Below are 19,613 nucleotides of genomic sequence, written 5' to 3' on the forward strand. Positions count from 1 at the left end.
CAGTTTCCTCAAAGCCTCCTCCAACCAAACCAGGGAGACACACCTACCACTCGTTCTGTCTTGCCCCCTGCTGAGGAGTAATGACTACGATAGTCCCTTCATCAAAGGCCCCCTCTATGCGCATATCTTGTTAAGGATCAAGGGAGGAAGATCCCCACTGGAGAGGCACAGTCTGAGGCGATCACCGTCATCACCTCCACCTCCACCTTCACCTACTCCACCACCACCACCTCAACCATCACCACCACCACCACCATCATCACCTCCACCTTCACCTACTCCACCACCACCACCTCAACCATCACCACCACCACCACCACCATCACCACCTCAACCATCACCACCACCACAACCATCACCTCCTTCACCATCACCCCTCCACCACCATCACCTCCTTCACCATCACCCCTCCACCACCATCACAAACTCCATCAGCTCCACTAAGTCCACCTCCACCACCCTTTAGTTGACTTCAACTTTTTGGGTGGGAATTAATAATAATAATAATAATGGATTGAATTTATAGAGCGCTTTTCTGAGACACTCAAAGACGCTTTACAGTGAAGAGGGGACCTCACTAACCACCACCAGTATGTAGCACCCACTTGGGTGATGCACGACAGCCAATCTGCGCCAGAACGCTCACCACACACCAGTTTGAGGTGGATGATTAGGGGGCCAGATTGAATGAGCCTGTTTGTTAAAATAAAATAAATTAAGAGTTATCATTATGCTTTGTGTTTATGCTTTTATCACTTTGAGTCTGCCTCGTGTATGTATGTAAGTGCTACATAAATAAGGTTGCCTTGCCTTGCCTTTGTATTACTTTTGCCATTTATATGTATTATTTCTGCAAAATATTGAATTGTTCATTATTCAACAAAAGTAAAGCCATAGACATTGGGACTTTCTGAGTGAATGGTTGTACTCTTGGTCTGTTCTCGCAGCTGAAATTTACTGTGAATGACCCTGTCTACGGACAGGCCTTGTGAGAGTCAGATGGATTAAGTCACAACACACATTCCTCACATAACTGCATGCCTTATGGCTTTGTGTGCTTGTGCATGTGTTTTTTGTGTGTGTGTGCGTGCGTGCTTTTGCACGCGCATGCATGTGCATATGTATGTTGATGCATGCATGTGCGTGCACATGTGTGTATGTGAACTTTAATAGCTCATTAGCAACAACTGACTGAGCACGATGTGAGGAAGGAACAAAGCTACTGTGTTAAAGCCATGCATAAAATGTAAGGAAAAAGAGAGAGGAGGAGAGGGAGGGGGGGGAGCAAGATACAGAGAGAGATCCTAATGTTATTTTATTTTATTGTAACTGTTTTATTTGCATTCTAAAGCACTCAAAAATCCTTCTTGGTGAGATTCAAATTGATGTTGTTTTTCACAAAACTAGAATTCAGCTTGAGGATTTGTAGTCATTTTTGGCCGTTGGTAGAAATCCACCGAACGATGGTGTGTGTGTGTGTGTGTGTGTGTGTGTGTGTGTGTGTGTGTGTGTGTGTGTGTGTGTGTGTGTGTGTGTGTGTGTGTGTGTGTGTGTGTGTGTGTGTGTTCTATACTTATTTTCTCTAAAATTTTAACAAAAGTATTATCGTGACACAACTGAAATGTCCAACGTGAATATTTATGGATTTGGTGTGAATACAGAGTACACGTCTAAAGCATATCTGCTCCTACGAAAGTGTTGACAGAGCAGTTATGTTCATTGGCTCAGTTACAATAGTGGATGTTAGTCATGCTTTGGCGGCATAATGGTGTTCTGTTATTAGGATTAAAATTAAAGCCTTTATGTGAACTTTCTCGCACAGTTTTTACAGATGAATGTAGAAGGGAAGGGCAAATGCTTTGAAATAATTAAATGGGACCCTTAAAAATAGAGACATTTGGAAAGAAAGTTAAGACTTAAAATGAATATAGACGTTCTGCTACAAATTCCCAGGAAGGGTACCGTCTGTTGAAGTGCTATCATCTGGACAGCAGCTCAAATAGCTCATTGTTATATATCTATTAGAGATAGATAACAAGAAAAGATTTCAACTCTAAAATGTATAATATATCACCCACGTCTAATTGAAGCTGTTTCTCTTACATATAGAAGTTTAAAATGGGTACTGCAGACCAAATTCACAATATTGAAGCCATGCACGCCTCCACCCAAATTACCCGGAAAATCTAGTCTCAGGGACTTCTATTCCTATATGTTCCTTCAGCCCCTTGTGGTCTGCGTTTCCATTCCATGTGACATCGTCTGGGAATTGTTCTGGGCTCCAAGCAATCACCATCTTTTAAATGCAACTCCAAGATGAGCCCTTGGTTCAGCACGGCTCTGACGTTGAAGGCTTTTCAAAAAATAACAAGGCTTTTAAGGTTGGGTAAAAGTGAGGAAAATCTCAGTTGATCCAGTTTGATTCCATGGATGCAGCACGCTGCGTTTTATTTGCCAATTTGTAAAAATATTCGGCATCCCCGGCTGGCTACAGCAATAGAGATCAAAATCACCACTGGCGGTAAAATATGGACCTTTTAAAAATGAGAAATACCTTGTAGTGTTGCAAACAAATGTAATCCCACACAGTTCTTAAACTGAAAGCCGAAAGAAATTGAATTTCAGTGTAGATAAAAAGAAAAACACAGGTAAAAGAATATTTAAAGCTGGTGGGTTTTTCAATCCCCAAGAGTGAATGGACATGAAGAACAGAAAATCATATCAACAATCATAATGGCCAGGCACGTGCTGGGGGGGGGGGGGGGGGGGGGGGCTAAATGGTGCTTGAGCACCTTGCCCTTTGCCTCTGAATGGACTTCTGCATATAAAGACAATGTCCAAAGTGCTCTTTCGAGTGGCCATTTAAATGTTAAATGCTTCGTAAAAACTACACATGACCATTTAAAAATGAACGTGTAAATCAATTATTCGAGAATAAAATAAATGATTCTCGATTTCATTCATTCATTTTTTGTTTTACATTTAGTTTAGTACATTTAGGTTAAATTGTGGATTAAGTATTATGTACAATTTCGTCTGATATAGTATGGATACTACTATGTATGATTACCCAATACATTTAGTTTGAACATGGGTAATTCCTTATTTAAAATAAAGAGATGACATTTTTTGTTAACAAATCTTGTTCCATGTGTCCTCAGAGCCCCTGCCCCTCAAAAGGTCTCTGCAGGGCCCTGATAATGGCATTGAAGCATAGGAGCTACAGGCATAACAAAGGAGAGCCCCTATAGGACTTCTGCATATAATGACACAGCATGGTGTGAAGTGCAGAATGTCTTCACAACCCCATTTGCACACACACAAAAAACACATAGAAAATTTCAATACATTTTTATTGCTGGTTGAAAACCTATTTATGTATAGTATTTACAATATAACGTCAGGCAATGTTCCTGTACTTTAAGGCACTATTATTCAACAGCAAAAATACTAGCTAAATTTCAGAAAATGTTGATTCAACTAAAAATATATAATAATGCCCACATCCTAAATTACCGATGGTAACTTTTTTTTTTGTTAAAGAAATAAGTGAACAATACAGTAAAATTGTTGTATTTCATTGTATTAAGATAAATGAAAGTACTGTCACATACTAAATTAGCAATTAATCAAAACAAAATATCCTCAGCCCCCAGAGGCAACGCTCCAATTGGCTGTGAGTTAAAAGCACCAGATGTCATTCTCCTTCGTTCTCCTTTACATAATTGCATTTGTGTGTCTTTGGTGTGACTGACATTCATTCCCCCGAAGTCGTGTTGGCTTGAGAAGCCACTTATATTTCACAGAGCTCACAGCTTTGCCTCGGGAACGTTATGCTCTATGGCACCTGCTGCCAGCAACCGTTCCACATCATGGCTTTTAAAGCCGTACTCCTCCAGAACCTCGCGGGTGTGTTGCCCGATACGAGGGTCCCGGTCCAGGCAGGGGTCCGCGGGGGTACGGGACAGAACGGGCGCGGGTCGGGGGCTTTCTTCCTCTCCACGATCCCTGACGAAAGACCCCCGTTCCTTGTTGTGGGGGTGGGAGCTCACCTGGTCGAAGGACAACACCGGCGTGACGCAGGCGTCCGTTCCGTCGAAGATCCGCGACCACTCGGCTTGGGTTTTGGTGGCGAAACAACCCTCGAACACACGCTTGAGCTCCGGCCAACCGTCAGGGCTCATCTGAGGGGGCAGGTCTGCGACGTCCAATCCCAAGCCTGGCAGAGAACAAGACGTTCAGAAGAAGTCAGGTGTCAGAGACAAGCCTTTCAAAAAATATGATGAAGAGGAGCTTTTCTTCAATACAACGCCTACATTAGTAGTCATGTCAAAAAACATGAAATACCGTTGGAGCAAAATGGGAACAGGGTATATATAGAAATGATTCGACTCTCAGAATCACATTAAAACTAGCAAATGTCTAGAATATGTTGTTGTGTTGGCCCCTCAGCACACTTTCAGATGAGATTGGGAGCAGAGCAGTCTTCCGGCATTCAGGAGGACAAATGTGATTTGAATTACCCCCGTGAATTCTATTACAACTCTCAAATGTATTCACAAACATACTTACCCAGCAACAAACAAACAAACAACCCAATGTTTCATCCATCGCTTGCCCCGGAATTAAATTGCATCTCAAAATTGACTTGTGCCTTATTGAGCCTCACTACAGCTCAGTGTACCACAACAAAGACCATTGATGGACAGCTCCGATATGAGCTAATAGGAGTCTTAAAGATTAAGCCTTGTGTGTGTGTGCATTTGTCTTTTAAGTTGCATTGGTCTAAAAAAATAAAGAGCTTGATCCCATTCGTTGAATAGAATAACTTGGCGCCTAAGCTGTCAAGTTTTGTGCCGTGGAATGAAAGGCATGTAATGAGCAAGTTCAGGCTTACATCAAGCACTATATACTGCACTGTAGGTGAAGTCGTACATTTTCCCCCAAACTATTAAAATCGATTTAAATGTCCATATTTCATCACTTGTCTGCATGTATGACAACAATTAATACATTAGGCGGACTACGATGCTGTAGGTTTGATTTTAGAGCTATAGTGCAATTTGTCGGAAATGGCAAAACCATCAGTCAGTTATTACTGAGTTATTAGTGAGTGAAAACTCGTGCAGAATATTTGTTTTGTATTGACGGCGCCTCCCTCTTTTGGTTTGTGTTGTTATTGTATTAAAGATAAATGAAAGCAGTACCGTCACGTACTTCTGGGTAATTCATTAAAATTGTCTCCAGCCTCAAGAGGCTGCCTTCCTTTTGGCTGAGCGTTTGGAGTACAGTATGTTATTGTGTTTCTGTATGAGCCAATTTAGAATTCCAACCGCTCCTGGCACATTTCAGAGCATGTCAGGGCATCTCTCGCCCGATTGGTTCGGGGAATGACAATGCGTCGAATGCAACTCGTGGAGTGGCGACACGTAGGGAAGGAGGAAGCAGAGAGGGAGGGGATAATTTTTTAGGTCATTTCAAAATCATGCAACTCTCTAATCTTACCAACAACAGCACCTTTACAAACAGTTAAAGTAAAAATGATACAAGAAATGTGCCTCAATATATGACACCATGCTGAGAGCGTATGCACTTGCGGTATTGTTCAAGTTTTCTTTGGATAAAAGCATCCACCTAATAACACATTTAAGGGTCCAATGGCATGAAAATCTCACTTTATGAGGTTTTCTAACATTAATATGAGTTCCCCTAGTCTGCCTATGGTCCCCCAGTGGCTAAAACTTGCGTTCGTTGTAAAACGAGCACTAGGTTTCCTGCTTGCCTTTGAAAAAAATGGAAGCTCAGGCGTGCTGATTTGGAATGTGGCCCCATATGTCGTCATAAGAGGCCAAGTTACCTCCCCTTTCTCTGCCTTGCCCGCCCAGAGAATTTGTCCCACCAATGAGACAATGAGCTTAGACCTTGCGAGCGCCACATGTGTGTCTGTGTGTGATTAGACACACTGTAACGCAAGTGTTGTACACTTCTTTGCTATTTGGATAACCGTTCTGCTGTTTGTGTTACGGCTTATAACACGTTGGTTCTCTTGACGTCTCTCTCATTTCCACAACGAGACTGTAGCGGGGGTTATCTCAGCCATCGTTGAGCCCCGCTGCCTGCTTCTACCACCGCCCAGAAGCGGGCAGCGGGCAGGTTCAGTCTACTTCAGATTGATGTGGAAGTGGAAGAACCAGAGACGTCGGAAAATCCGACGCAGTCGTTTGTGATTCATAATATCATCTGGAGGCGCACAATGCTTTTGCCCGTGATGATATGTATGATATGATATGTAGGCCTATTAGGCTATATTATATTATTTAGAAAATAGGGCTCAGGACCAGGACTGTAACGCAAGTGTTGTAGGCCTACACTTTTTTATTTTGAAAACCGTTCTGCTGTTGGTGTTATGGCACGTAACACGTCGGACTCTCGTCTCTTGTATTTCCACAACGAGACCAGTGGTGGAGGTTATCTCAGCCAGGAAAAAAAAGGATTGCTGCCCGAGATTGTCTCCCGCTTGAGCCCCGCTTCCCGCTGCCGAGGGACCACCGCCTCGGCGTTGCCCGCTGCCCGCTGCAGGAGGCGGTCTTGCCTAAGCGCTGCCCGCTGCCGAGGTGGCGAGGCTCCGGCGGGAGAAAATCGCGGTCAACAATCGCAGGCAACAATCCCTTTCTCCACCATGTCGTCGTTCAGACTACTTCATATTGATGTGGACGTGGAAGAACCAGAGACGTCGGAGAACCTGACGCAGTCGTGATCAATAATATCTTCTGGAGGCCGCACAGCATTTGGCCGTGATAATATATATGATAGTTATCTATGCGTAATATGATATTATTTAGATATAGAGGGCCACACCCCCACCCTCCTCCTTGACCCGCCCCTCTCCTCCTCATTTGTATTAAAGCTACAGACACCGAAACGGCGCGTTTGGGTAAAGCTCAATGTGCGACTGGCTCATAGTGGCTGTAATTCTGAACCACAGCTGAATTTCGGTAACGTCTTCAAATACCGTGTTGGGGCCCACTAATATCTATATTAAAGCATCCATAAAGTAGCATGCCATGGTACCTTTAAAGGTGACATATTATACCACCAGGTGTGAGTTTGATTAGCCATTACAAGCCATTTTTTACATTTAGTAGTAGCTATCATCCAAAGTGACATTTATTTGTATACATCTTCCTTTAGGTTACGTAGGGTCAGACTGTGCCTCCATCACCTGGGCGAGATGAATGCACACCTACCTCCCAGAAAACAGAGACCATGACAGCGACAGAGACAAAGACAGAGAGAGAGAGAGAGAGACAGAGACAGAGACAGAGACAGAAACAAAGACAGAGAGGAAGAGACAGAGACAGAGAAACTGATACAGAGACAGACAGAGACAGAGACATAGACAAAGACAGATGGTTTCCGTACGCTACAACGCACCGCGGAGCAGCTGCAGGTAGAACTGGGGCTCGATCGCCCCGACGGCCACGTGCTTCCCGTCGGCGGTCCGGTACGTGTCGTAGAAGGGAGCGCCGCTGTCCAGCATGTTCTGCCCCCGGCCGCGCTCCCACATGCCGATGGCTCGCGACTTCCATATGAAGGAGCCCACGTAGGCCGCGCCCTCCACCTGGGAGGGAGAGAGAGAGAGAGAGAGAGAGAGAGAGAGAGAGAGAGAGAGAGAGAGAGAGAGAGAGAGAGAGAGAGAGAGAGAGAGAGAGAGAGAGAGAGAGAGTGAAGACTCAGAGGAGATGCATAAGGCATTATTAATTTATAAATTATATAAATGTAATTTAAAATCTCACCAGGAGTAACCATTTAAAGGATTATTTTTTTAACATTTTCTTCCGGTTGGGGCATGGCCCCGGTCCCCCCTAGTGTTGCTAGGTTACCAACTCACAGCACCACTGCTACAAAGAAATCTAGGGGAAACACTGATGTATGTAAATAAATGAACACAATTTTATTATATTCTTTATCCTTACTCTCCCAACCACAATCAGCAGCCAAACATGTTCGCCTTGATGTCAATAATTATCCAGGATTTGCCTTTTCAGTTTAGTTTACTTAGTATTTGCTGCTGTACACCTGAATTTCCCTCACGAGATTTATATAAGCGATGTCGTATGTCTCCTCATTTAATAGGATTAAAAAAGAAGACGAAAGAAGTTAAAAAAGGAAATTAAAAATAATCTAATAAAAAAGCAGATAAGAAAAAGCACCTCCTAATTGCAGACAGCTGTAGGGCCCTCTCTGGAAAAAAGGAAAAAAAAGGAAAAAAGCCAGGGAACAAACCCTCCTACACCAGAAACGATCATGCTTCCTCAAGCAGACATGACTGATCCTCACTGCATGCCATCACTTGGCCCGAGCCCAGAGCAGCTAACCACCAGCGACACGTACATACGTCTCAGCACTCAGCATCGTCTGTAGTGCACCCACCATGCTGGCATCGATCACCTGACCCTGCCCAGATCGGGTGCGCTCCAGCAGGGCTAGGACTATCCCGAACGCACAGGTCAGGCCTCCTCCTGCGAAGTCCGCCACCAGGTTCAGCGGCGAATAGGGCTTGTCTCCGTGACGACCCAACCTGGACAGCAGGCCTTCGGCGGGAACATTGAGAGGGGAGAGAATGAGAGCACAGAAATGATGTCGACGTCGTTGTCGTTTGGAATTGTTATTTCAATATCATACCATTTTCTTTAAGCACGTCAGGTCCTGTCTACAAACCGTGAATATTATTCACTTAAATGTAACCGCATACATCAGCACATTCCTTTGAGATGACGTTCTAATGCCAACACTTAACTGATTTGACATTTCACTCACTTCAAAATTAATTTTATTTTATTTAAATAACAATCAGCAAAACATTCTGCCAAATTATCCTGTGGCTTGACACTAAATATTATATGCGGTCCCAATTCAGCATGTGGTAGCGTTTGCTTAAAGGGGACCTATTATGCTTTTTCGACTTTTATGACCTATAAACGTTGGTATAATGATTGATAGTCATGTTTAACCAACCATACACAAAAAACGATGTAGATTTTCGGGAAACTCTTCCTCTCATCTGGGCGCTTTCAGCATTCTCTGTCAACGCTCGGTTTCGTCCTTCTCCGCCCCCTCGCCTCCCTCCTGCCAACCCAACTCCGTTGTGATTGGTTACCTTCCTTGAAGCGTGCGCGGGGGCAGATTTGACCAGGCATATGGGGGCGCGGCAGGAGTATGATTTCCCGGAAATGTGAACAAGTGAATGTAAATGTAAATGTAAATGTAAATGTAAATGTAAATGAATCGCAAACGTTGTCCCGAGTGTTTAGCGCTCTGCACAGCCACCCCAGACTGTCAGCAGGGAATACGTTGAAATGCATGTACGTCATTATTTGACACTTTAGTATGGTTGAACATGACTATCAATCAACGTTTATAGGTCATAAAAGTCGAAAAAGCATAATAGGTCCCCTTTAAAGGTTACACATTTTACCACCAGTTGTGAGTGTGATTATCCATTACAAGACGTTTTGCTTCGCAAGTGGTTGTGTCCACCTAGATGTGTGCTGGATAGATCAGTCTACCAGCCTACCCAATGGACTGTAGCAAACGTTGCTCATCTATCCTTCATACATCTAGGTAGACATGCCCACCTATGATGTCAGAAGAGGCCGATTTTACAAAACGGCTTGCAACCGCTAATCACACTCACACCTGGTGGTATAAAATGTCCCCTTTAAACGAATGCATGTATGGATTTCAATATAAAGTCAAAGCCATTACCGGACATGGCGAGGTAGTTTATATCGTGTCCCGCCGCCGTAGCGTATGGCCCACTCTGTCCGTAGCCAGTAAGCCGAGCGTAGATAAGACCCGGATTCTCTTTCAACAGTTTCTCCGGACCAAGGCCCAGTTTCTCCATTACACCTGGAATTTGGTTTGAAATAAAATCATAAATGTATCCCTTTATTAAGTCAATAGTAAAACTGCTATATCATATTAAGAGTATAGAGTCTGGATTTGGGACGGCTGAATAGAGTCGCTAATCAGACACAACTGGGAACAGACATTCCTATCAAAAATGGAAGACATCAATTATTCTACTTCTTTCAAACAGGCTGAAGGGTAGAGCATCTAAAGGGTAATGAGAGATCAAAGTCAGATACAGTGGGACAATTTCCTTCATGCATGATTTAACACCAATGCATTCGGCAAGGATATTTGCCTACTAATGATGCTGAACATTCCGATAACCAACCAAACTTTCCGAAACCAAATTTAACATTCCATTATACTGAACTGAACCGAAATTTACATTTTTCCAATATACCGAATTGAACAATCCAATATACTGAATGGAATTTATGTTTACACTTAGACTTTTTAGCAGATGCATTTAGCAGATGCATTTATCCGAAAGCGACTTAGAATAATTACCTTTGTGAAACAATATATTGCTGTCGGTACAGTAAGGATGTTCACAGAACCAAGTGCCAAGCACTAACAATTGTGAGGTTAACCTAACAATTAAAGGTAAACATATTATCCCACCAGGTGTAAGTGTGATAGCCGTCAAAAAACAAAACGTGTTGAAAATCTGCCTCTTCTGACATCCGTAGTGGGCGTGTCCACCTAGATGTGTGCTAGATAGATCAGTCTGCCAGCCTACCCAGTGGACTGAAGAAAACGTTATTCATCTATCCAGCACACATCTAGGTGGACACGCCCACTTGTGTTGTCAGAAGAGGTAGATTTTCAAAACAGCTTGTAAAGGCTAATTACACTCACACCTTAACTTTCCAATTCCAGACCGATCGGAGCCTACCTTTACGATAGGGCTCCAGAACAACATCTGATTGCACACACAGCTTCTTGAGGATGCCAACGCCCTCCGGTGTCTTTAGGTTGAGGGCCACCGAGCGCTTTCCTCGCGCCTGGGTGTCCAGCGCCATGGCAGCCTTCGTCCGGTCCACGCGAATCACGCTGGCGCCAAAGTCTGCCAGGATCATGCCGCAGAATGGTGCGGGCGCCAGGCCAGCCAGTTCAATGACACGAATACCAGCCAGTGCCATTGGAAGCGCTGATAACACAAAACAACGCCTGGGGAAACAGGTTAGGAAGATGAAATATCATGTCTTTGCCCGTTTTAAGAAGCCATAATAATATCACGACTTCCAACTTGAAACAGTTTGGTAGAATGCAAAGCTTTTTCATTTATATATAGATATACATATATATACATATTTTTTTTTTTATCTGGATAAACAAAGTAATGTTTGCATTTGGCTGAGACAAGGACATCCATTAAGAAGGTCGACCATGTATTTATTCTAAATCACTCATTTCAATGGATCACTGTTTGACCCAGTAGCCTACTACCTAGTATGTGTCTAATATGTAACCGGGCTAGTCAAGGTGTCAGAATTTTACAACAGGGTCCAAAGGTGGTCTCCATACAAGCCAAATAAGTTGCAGTCGAAGATCGTTCCTTGTTGTTATATAACACTATTGAAACGCCAATACACGTACCAACATATGTTCTTAGGCCTTTGTTAATGTTAAACTCATTAGAAATTAGCAACCGTGTTGACTATTTGAAAACAATGCAATCGACTCAATGGCTGAGCTCCTTAATACAGCACTTTGTGTTGTTATTACACATAAGTTTGCATCTAGCGTGTAGCATTCAGCATATATGCACCATGTCTACATGAATTGCCAACTGTAGACATGTTTATGAACTTAACCATTGTTTACCTTTAAGGAGATGTCAGCTCGAATGACACTTGCGAACTGCAGCTACGGATCAGCAGGGCATGCGATTCTTTATTTTGAACATCAGACGCCACTTCCCTTGTGACGTCAGAGCAAAGCAGTGCTTTCTGGGTATCTGAGTATATATTGTCCCGCAACAATTTTTGAAAGATAAGAAAGTAGGCCTACCAAAAAACAAAAGAATGACTTAAAAAAAAATAAAACTTTAACTTGTAGCCCTACATATTTAGAATGCAAAAATGTCCGATATGTAGTTCTATGAAGGTATTCAATCTTTGGAGATAAAGACTGGTGATTTGAAGTAAAGCCTCAAGTATGTAGCCTAAGTTAGTTCTCCTCTAGTATGTTAATTAGCCTAATGTGTTGGTTACTCTAGTACGTTAGCTAGTCTTTTGTATGTAAGTTAACATCTAGTATGATAGTTAGATCCTAAAGATAGAATGTGATAGTTAGATCCTAAAGACAGTCTCTAGTAGGATAGTTGGCCTCTAGTAGGCCTATGTATTACATTTTCAAGGCCACTTTGCATATTGAGTCTGTGAGACAGACGTCCATGAGGACATGTCCTTTTTATATTACATGTCAGTTTGACAGTAGGTTTCTGAAATTATCATTTTGGAAATGCCAACTGATATTAAATGTCCGAGACAGGGAGGCAGGGTGAAATTAAAAATACAAATAAATCCAGTAAAGTGAGAGCACAGTGAATTTATAATTGCTTATTCTTATTCGCATCGAGTCAACCCTCAATCTGCCAAGACAAGATAACTATGTTCCTTAAACTTTTGGACCAGCTTCAAAGAATTGCCCAGGTAGTAGCAACTACTGCACGTACACACAAACACACACTCACAGCTCTTGGCCACACACTTTCATCTTCATCGCACAGCGTTCTTCAAACAGCGTTTTTGGGGTAATTCAATTTTTAAATCCACTGTGAACACTGGACAGGTACAGCTATGGTTATCACACAGACACTCACTCACCCACTCACTCACTCACTCACTCACTCACTCACTCACTCACTCACTCACTCACTCACTCACTCACCCACTCACCCACTCACCCACTCACTCACTCACTCACTCACTCACTCACTCACTCACTCACTCACTCACTCACCCACTCACCCACTCACTCACCCACTCACTCACTCACTCACCCACTCACTCACTCACTCACTCACTCACTCACTCACTCACTCACTCACTAGGACACACACACACACACACACACACACACACACACACACACACACACACACACACACACACACACACACACACACACACACACACACACACACACACACACACACACACACACACACACACACACACACACACACACACACACACACACACACACACACACACACACACAGGGATCTTGGATCTGACAACACCATGGTCCTATGAGCAGTCTTTTTGCATGAGCTATAATCAAACGATAAATAAAGACATCCTTATTCAACCATCTCAACTCAAACCCATCCACCCGTCCATTTTAACCAATTGTGAATGGCCTTGTTGCCTCGGTTACGGGGCCTTCATGGATCAGTTGGTTGATTGGGATATTGTCCCCACTGGGGGCAAACATTGAGGCTGTGGAAGCTCCTTAATACAGTGGCTGTAGAATGGCATTGGATTTACATTTAAAGGGACACCAGTGATAATGAGCAGTGCTACAACATAAAAAGACAGAAAATAAACAAAGACAAACTAAATCATATATTCACCTCTTGCTTTAAATAATGCTCTATAATAAGACTATAACTAATAATTGATATTGCCAACACTAGTGGTATCACATTGTCTAATTGAATTAGTTCAAAACCTATCATCTTCTACAATGTCATTCTTGTCTTCAGCAACACAATGTTCACGCCTCCACCGTGTGACGAGAACATGTCAATGCCTCCCCCTATTGGAAGTAGTTGAGTAATGCATGTTTTTTTTTCTACATTCAAAGACGTCACAGACTCGTAAAACAATGTATTCTTTCAAAATGTTTTCATTTTAAGTATATCACATATTGAAAGATAGAATAAACAGTACATATCCAATTTCATGGTCTTTATTTCTTATTTTGTTTCGTAAAGTGCACAGAGGTCTATTTATATCAATGGGCTCTACAGTTGCATTGCACTACAATGTGTTGGCTTTACAAGGATTAAGTAAGTTATAAGCATTGGTTTATTCGATTTTTTTATGCTTTACGTTTAGATATTTTTCTGTAAATATGAAGAGCAATGGACAGTAAATTGTATTCAATTTTACATGCTCAAAATGTGAAACATTATAAGCATAAAACAAAGACATACATGCTTATGATTTCGTTCTCAGTAGAGGCAACGTTTCCACGGTGTAGTGCAGCTGTTGTTTCATTAAAATAGACCTCCTTGCATTTGAATTTACTGGCGTGAAATTCAAACATCTAAAGGGGATTCCAAAAGGTCAGGTGGGAGGTTGACCTGATTGATTGATTGATTGCTGTGTCCGGCAGAAATGGCCACAGCTGCTTGTCATTCCCGGAGCCTTGTCCGAGCCAATCACAGCCTGTGACCCGTGACTCTCTGACACACTATTAGTAGTGCATGATCAGAATACCACATGCTCACGGAGCCTCTTAGTGGACTGGGTTGGAGGTAAAACGTGAGGCAACACAACACATACAAGGTCATGCACTTTATCGTCAGGCTCCTCTCAACAGATTTGGATGAGGAAGAGATACAGAATGGGGTAATTTGTGCATTTGTGTCATCACGCGATGCACCATTTTCACCATCTCCAGCTTTTTTGTATTTAGAGGCCAGTGTACAATTCAACACTAGTATCGAAATACGAGATAAAAACATTTGAGGGACCTCAAATGACCCAACGAGATGTCAGCTACTGTCTCATCATTTACAGCTGTGCATTCTTTCCCCTCTGCCCACTAATACGCTGCAGATGGGTGTGGAGTTCTAGGACCCTACCATTCCAGCGCCAAAATAAAAGCCTGGGGTAATCATATATTATAGCCACAATAACAGAAGGTCTGGATGCCATAATACCCCACCAGACTCACAGGGCAACAGGTCTAGCCTGAATCAAGCATGCACTCATCTCGGATAAGTTCTCAACCGCATGATTCTATACGTACAAAAATGACAGAGGTCAGGACCTCGCTGAACTCATAGCTGGCTACAGGCATGTCACTCCACCTCTACTTTGTTTCCTTTTGTTGTTACTGCCGATCATGTGAGAGTTATCCTATAAGAGTCATGTATATCCATTGTCTTATTGAATACATGCTTGGAGAATTGCTTCATGTATCGTCCCATGATCATGCTCTAAAATGTAATCAAATACTCTGCTGCCAAGAAGGGTCCCGATATAAGTAATTCTTCATTGGCTATATCCCCTATAGCATTAAATCAGATGTGTGATGATAGACCCTGGGCTATCATCCATCCAGAACACAGAGGAACACAACACTCGGCGGTGGAGCTGGCTTTCAAGTAGTGCACCCAGGGACTCCTTTCCCCGTGAAAACATTGTTAGAACACCCTCAGCCCTCAGCACAGCCTTGTATTGTGTTCTCGTATAACAAGGCTTCGTTGTTTGAGTCCTCTTGAATATGACCCTGCAGTTTGCGAGGGAACCCAGCCCCATATATTAAAGTCGCAGCACCAGAGACCGTGTTCATGGGAATAACCTGCAGGAAACATGCCGGTACGAGAGCTCCTAACTGGACGATGGATTGGTGAGAACCAACTGAGCGGTCTTGTAAAACAATGGAGACAATTGGGAAAACAGTGAAAAGGCCGAAATCCAGCTACAAAATCCGTCTAGCTCAGATGCATTTGGGGAGCACATTCATAATTTTTGGCGTGTTTGTTTTAGTCGTTTTATTAGGGCGTGTTTTTTTTATTACATACAATGCACAACTGCTGTTTATTTAAGGCGCTGTGTTGATTATTTATTCAAAACAGCAGTATGCAAAAGATAGGCCCTGTAGGTCGGCAGCTGTAGAGTCCAGGCCATGTAAATACAGAGGGTAAAAATGGAAAAACAACAATGGGGTCAATATTTTTTTCGAGTTTAAGTCTTTGAGTCTTCAACCTTTCCCTAAAACAGCTCAAAACACTGTTGAGCTATTTTCAACAGTACAGTTTAAAATAATAGATTAATAACCACACTCACATTTTGATCAGCCTCCCTAAAGAGAGCTGTTGAAATAAATAAATTCCAATAATCAACTAATCTAATAATTTTCCATTCAAATGTAGTAAGTGTACTACATTTCGTTTTTTTGACGGGGCGGCTGAGGACACTTCCTCCTCGTGAACACACTGTTGATATCGGCCTAATCTCATCTTTTCATGGGTTTTGTCGACAAGCGTAGAAGTCCCCTGTGGTCCTTAGGAAGTGGACGCACCTAGAAATGCAAACATTTATTTTTCCATTACTCCTGGCCAGATGTTTTATGCATACTCAGCTTAATGCCTCATTCTTCTCCAGTAATAACTCATAACAAAGGAAAGACATTAATTCATTCCCAATGCTGGGGAATCTCAGAATAAGCATTCTTAATATACATCATAATAATAATAATAATAATAATAATAATAATAATAATAATAATAATAATAATAATAATAATAATAATAGTTAATTGCATTTTTATAACACTTTTATTCACAAATAGTAAATTTGAGTATGTGTGTTCATATCACACATCATCCGGTACCAGTGTGTAGCACCCACCTGGATGACACACGGCCGTCATCATGCACTCAAACCATACGATAAGTAAAATAAGCAAACATAAATACAAGGATATGATTCAATCAGATCCATGAAAAATGAATTTGTATACGTAGACTGGTGAAAAACAATGTTTCTACCTGCAGGCGCCTCCTTATCACTCTTCCCCTCACACCGCCTCTATAGGGAGATACAACAAAGGGAAGGAAACACTAACCACATCGTTTTCCAGGGACAACATTGACATTCCTTGGACCAGTTGTCATCATGTTATAATGGGGTTGCACTCACAAAATGTGGTCAAGAGACTATATCCTACTGCCACACCTCATATGGTGCATAGACTACAATATAATGGAATGGAATAGAGAAACAATGCAATGCAGAGCTGATTTATTTTACCCGAAACAACATACAGAAGAAACAACCAAATAAGGAATAAAGAATAAAATATCTCTGTCACCACTGTTACGCAAGAACATTTTTAGATCACTTTGAAAAATCCACCGCTGAAAAGGGGTCAGTTTACAAAGTACCTCAAACGGTGCATTGCCAGCGTGCTCCGATCAAACACAAGCCCCCGTACCAGAGTCTTGACACTGAGACAGGTAAAGGCTGATGGAGAAGCAGCTTGAAAGTGAGACCTTACAGAGGCAGCAGCAGAACAGTACAAAGCAGGATAAATGCACGAGACGTGGAGAAGATGGGTAACAGCTGTGCCTAAACCCGAGGAGAAGACCCCGACGACATCGCCTGGCCACAAAAAGAAAACGACTGGGATGAAAGAGAGAGAGAGAGAGAGAGAGAGAGAGAGAGAGAGAGAGAGAGAGAGAGAGAGAGAGAGAGAGAGAGAGAGAGAGAGAGAGAGAGAGAGAGAGAGAGAGAGAGAGAGAGAGAGAGAGAGAGAGAGAAAAACATGCTGCACAGAAGGAGGATGAAAGAAGCCTGGGTTCCCCCGCACCGCAACACAAATAGCCCCAGGAGCTCCACTGGTTTTGGGCCTTGGAAGGATTCTCCCGGCCACGACATAGTGTATCTCCTCTAGAACCATGAGCCCTTTCAGTCGACCGGAACCCTGCCACCCTGTGCTCAGGCGCTGGACATCCATTAATTAACCCTTGCAAGTGGGATGGGCCAAAGGAGCAGGACGGCTGAAGAAATATCAGTGACCAGCTGCAAACGCATTGGAAGTCGGAAGTGAGGAGGACCCTCATTTTTTTGGTGGGGTTTGGCAAACCCACTGCTAGCCAGCCAGTGTTGGAAAGGAACTCTTATCCAGTGTAAGAACTGTATGGACTCACTCCAAATGGGAAGATATAATGTTTAGTTTACAGCCTTCTCTCATGTTGGAGTCCAGTTGTGGTGTGACTGATACTGGAAATGGGATGAACAACATTTAATAGTAAGGGTGGCTGAGTTCTATGTTAGAGACCGCTATCCCCTCTACTTCTTGGTCTTCAAAGAGAAGAGGCTGAAGACCCTGGAGGCATTGTAATTGCGAGAGAACAGAAGCAGATTTGGGCAATTAATCATTGTTGCTCCACCCAGGGCTTAATGATCAGCAAACTGGTTTAATTGGTTTGGGAGAACTGAGACAACATGTCCAAGTCCTGATTGGTCGTCCGAAACTGTCGGCCTGCGGGTGAACTTCAGAGTTGAGACTGATGGAGGTCCTGAGCTGAGGAAGATGATGTCCATCATCATAGTGAGTATTAATGATTGTTTAGGGAGACTTTGAACTCAAAGGCCTTTGGGAAAGGAGGAGGACGATTGTAAACATGGTGGCGGTCACCTCAGGGGCATGGATTCCAGTAACAAAGTCCAGAGACAGTGGAGCCCAGGGCCGGAATTCTTCACTATCAAATCAGGAAAGGCTGATAGCTGATGGCCGTCCCCAGACAGGGACTCCAAATTCCAGTTCAAAGTCATCACCCCCCACACTCCCCCCACCGCCTACCATATCCTAGAAATAAACTGTACAATGTCCCAAATTAGATTTCTAAATCTTTATAGTTGAGCAAAGGCTGTTTAAATATGTGAGACAAACAGTAGCAGTTGCACAACTTGCATCCGTCGAGTTAAGCAATAGGAGGAGTTGTCACTGTGAGTGAGGCCCTTCACTACCCACCCCACTTGGTGAAGTTAGAGGCAGCAGAAGTTAAGTTTAGTTACGTTTATTTGAAAGAAGGCCCAGTGCAAATTATTATAAACATACAATTATATACGTGGTATAAAAATGCCTGAAATAGCCAAAAGGCTATTTTTAATCAGAAGTCCCTGGCTAAATTTAATCAATGCAAAAGAAAAATAGAACAGTTTAAAGATTGGAACAGGACACCTTGTTGTGGAAAACAGTAAAAACTGTATGGATAAATAGAGCAACATTGCAAATAAATGTACAATTCGGAAAAAAAAACAAGACAAATATACACACAGAACAACATGCAAATAAATATACATTTGGACAAACATGCACACATCTACTTACAGAACGATATTGCAGACAAGCAGGACGTGTACGCATTTAGCCCAAAAAGGCTTTAGTGCCAACATGTGTACGTTTTATTCAATTGTTTTTCATTGGATATTGAAAGATCATGAACGTTTTCGTCATCTGCTGTCTTATAAACCCCCTATTCACACGATTCGTAATGGTTTCTGTTGACGAAGTGGCGGTGGAGCTTTTAATCGTGATTACATTTCCTCTTTTATCAGCTTAGTTGCACATGATCTGCTAGTTTACATGGTCAGCTAATAATTGTTGATATGAAACAGGCTATCAGCTTACCCCAAAGTACCATTACATAATCTTTCGATGCAACACGTGTTTTCCAAGTAAAAGCTCCATGTTGATCAAGTTCAACGTAACATTTTTTGGGTTTGTGCACTCAAAATCAAAGTGGAGTTCAATCGCCTGGCTGTAAAATGCATAGGCTTCTAAAACAAACCGTAAAGCTAAAACAATTCTAAACCCTGGACTACAGGGCCGTGCTGCACTACTACTGTACCGTCTCCCCTGTGGGTCGTGTCCTTAACTGGTGATGACGGGGTGACCAATCAACTTTTGCGTGACACTCTCCCGCGTGGGGGGCGTGTGCTGAG

General features: G+C 42.7%; 1 protein-coding gene across 2 annotated transcripts; it reads right to left on the reverse strand.

Moving 5' to 3' along the window:
* Positions 1-3,331: 3,331 nt before the first annotated feature.
* Positions 3,332-11,844, reverse strand: amacr (alpha-methylacyl-CoA racemase). 2 transcript variants are annotated; one of them, XM_056589352.1, is made up of 6 exons: positions 11,743-11,844; positions 10,811-11,085; positions 9,769-9,912; positions 8,434-8,594; positions 7,435-7,621; positions 3,332-4,219 (listed from the first exon to the last, which is right to left on the reverse strand). In XM_056589352.1, the coding sequence occupies exons 2-6, from the start codon at positions 11,055-11,057 to the stop codon at positions 3,810-3,812; spliced, it is 1,149 nt and encodes a 382-aa protein (XP_056445327.1). In that variant the 5' UTR covers positions 11,058-11,085; positions 11,743-11,844; the 3' UTR covers positions 3,332-3,809. The 2 variants fall into 2 exon arrangements, with proteins under 2 accessions (XP_056445327.1, XP_056445328.1); XM_056589353.1 differs by lacking the exon at positions 9,769-9,912 and having other exon boundaries at positions 11,743-11,838.
* Between the last annotated feature and the right edge of the window lie 7,769 nt (positions 11,845-19,613).

The sequence above is a fragment of the Gadus chalcogrammus genome, chromosome 4 (assembly GCF_026213295.1).
Source record: "Gadus chalcogrammus isolate NIFS_2021 chromosome 4, NIFS_Gcha_1.0, whole genome shotgun sequence".
Taxonomy (NCBI): domain Eukaryota; kingdom Metazoa; phylum Chordata; class Actinopteri; order Gadiformes; family Gadidae; genus Gadus; species Gadus chalcogrammus.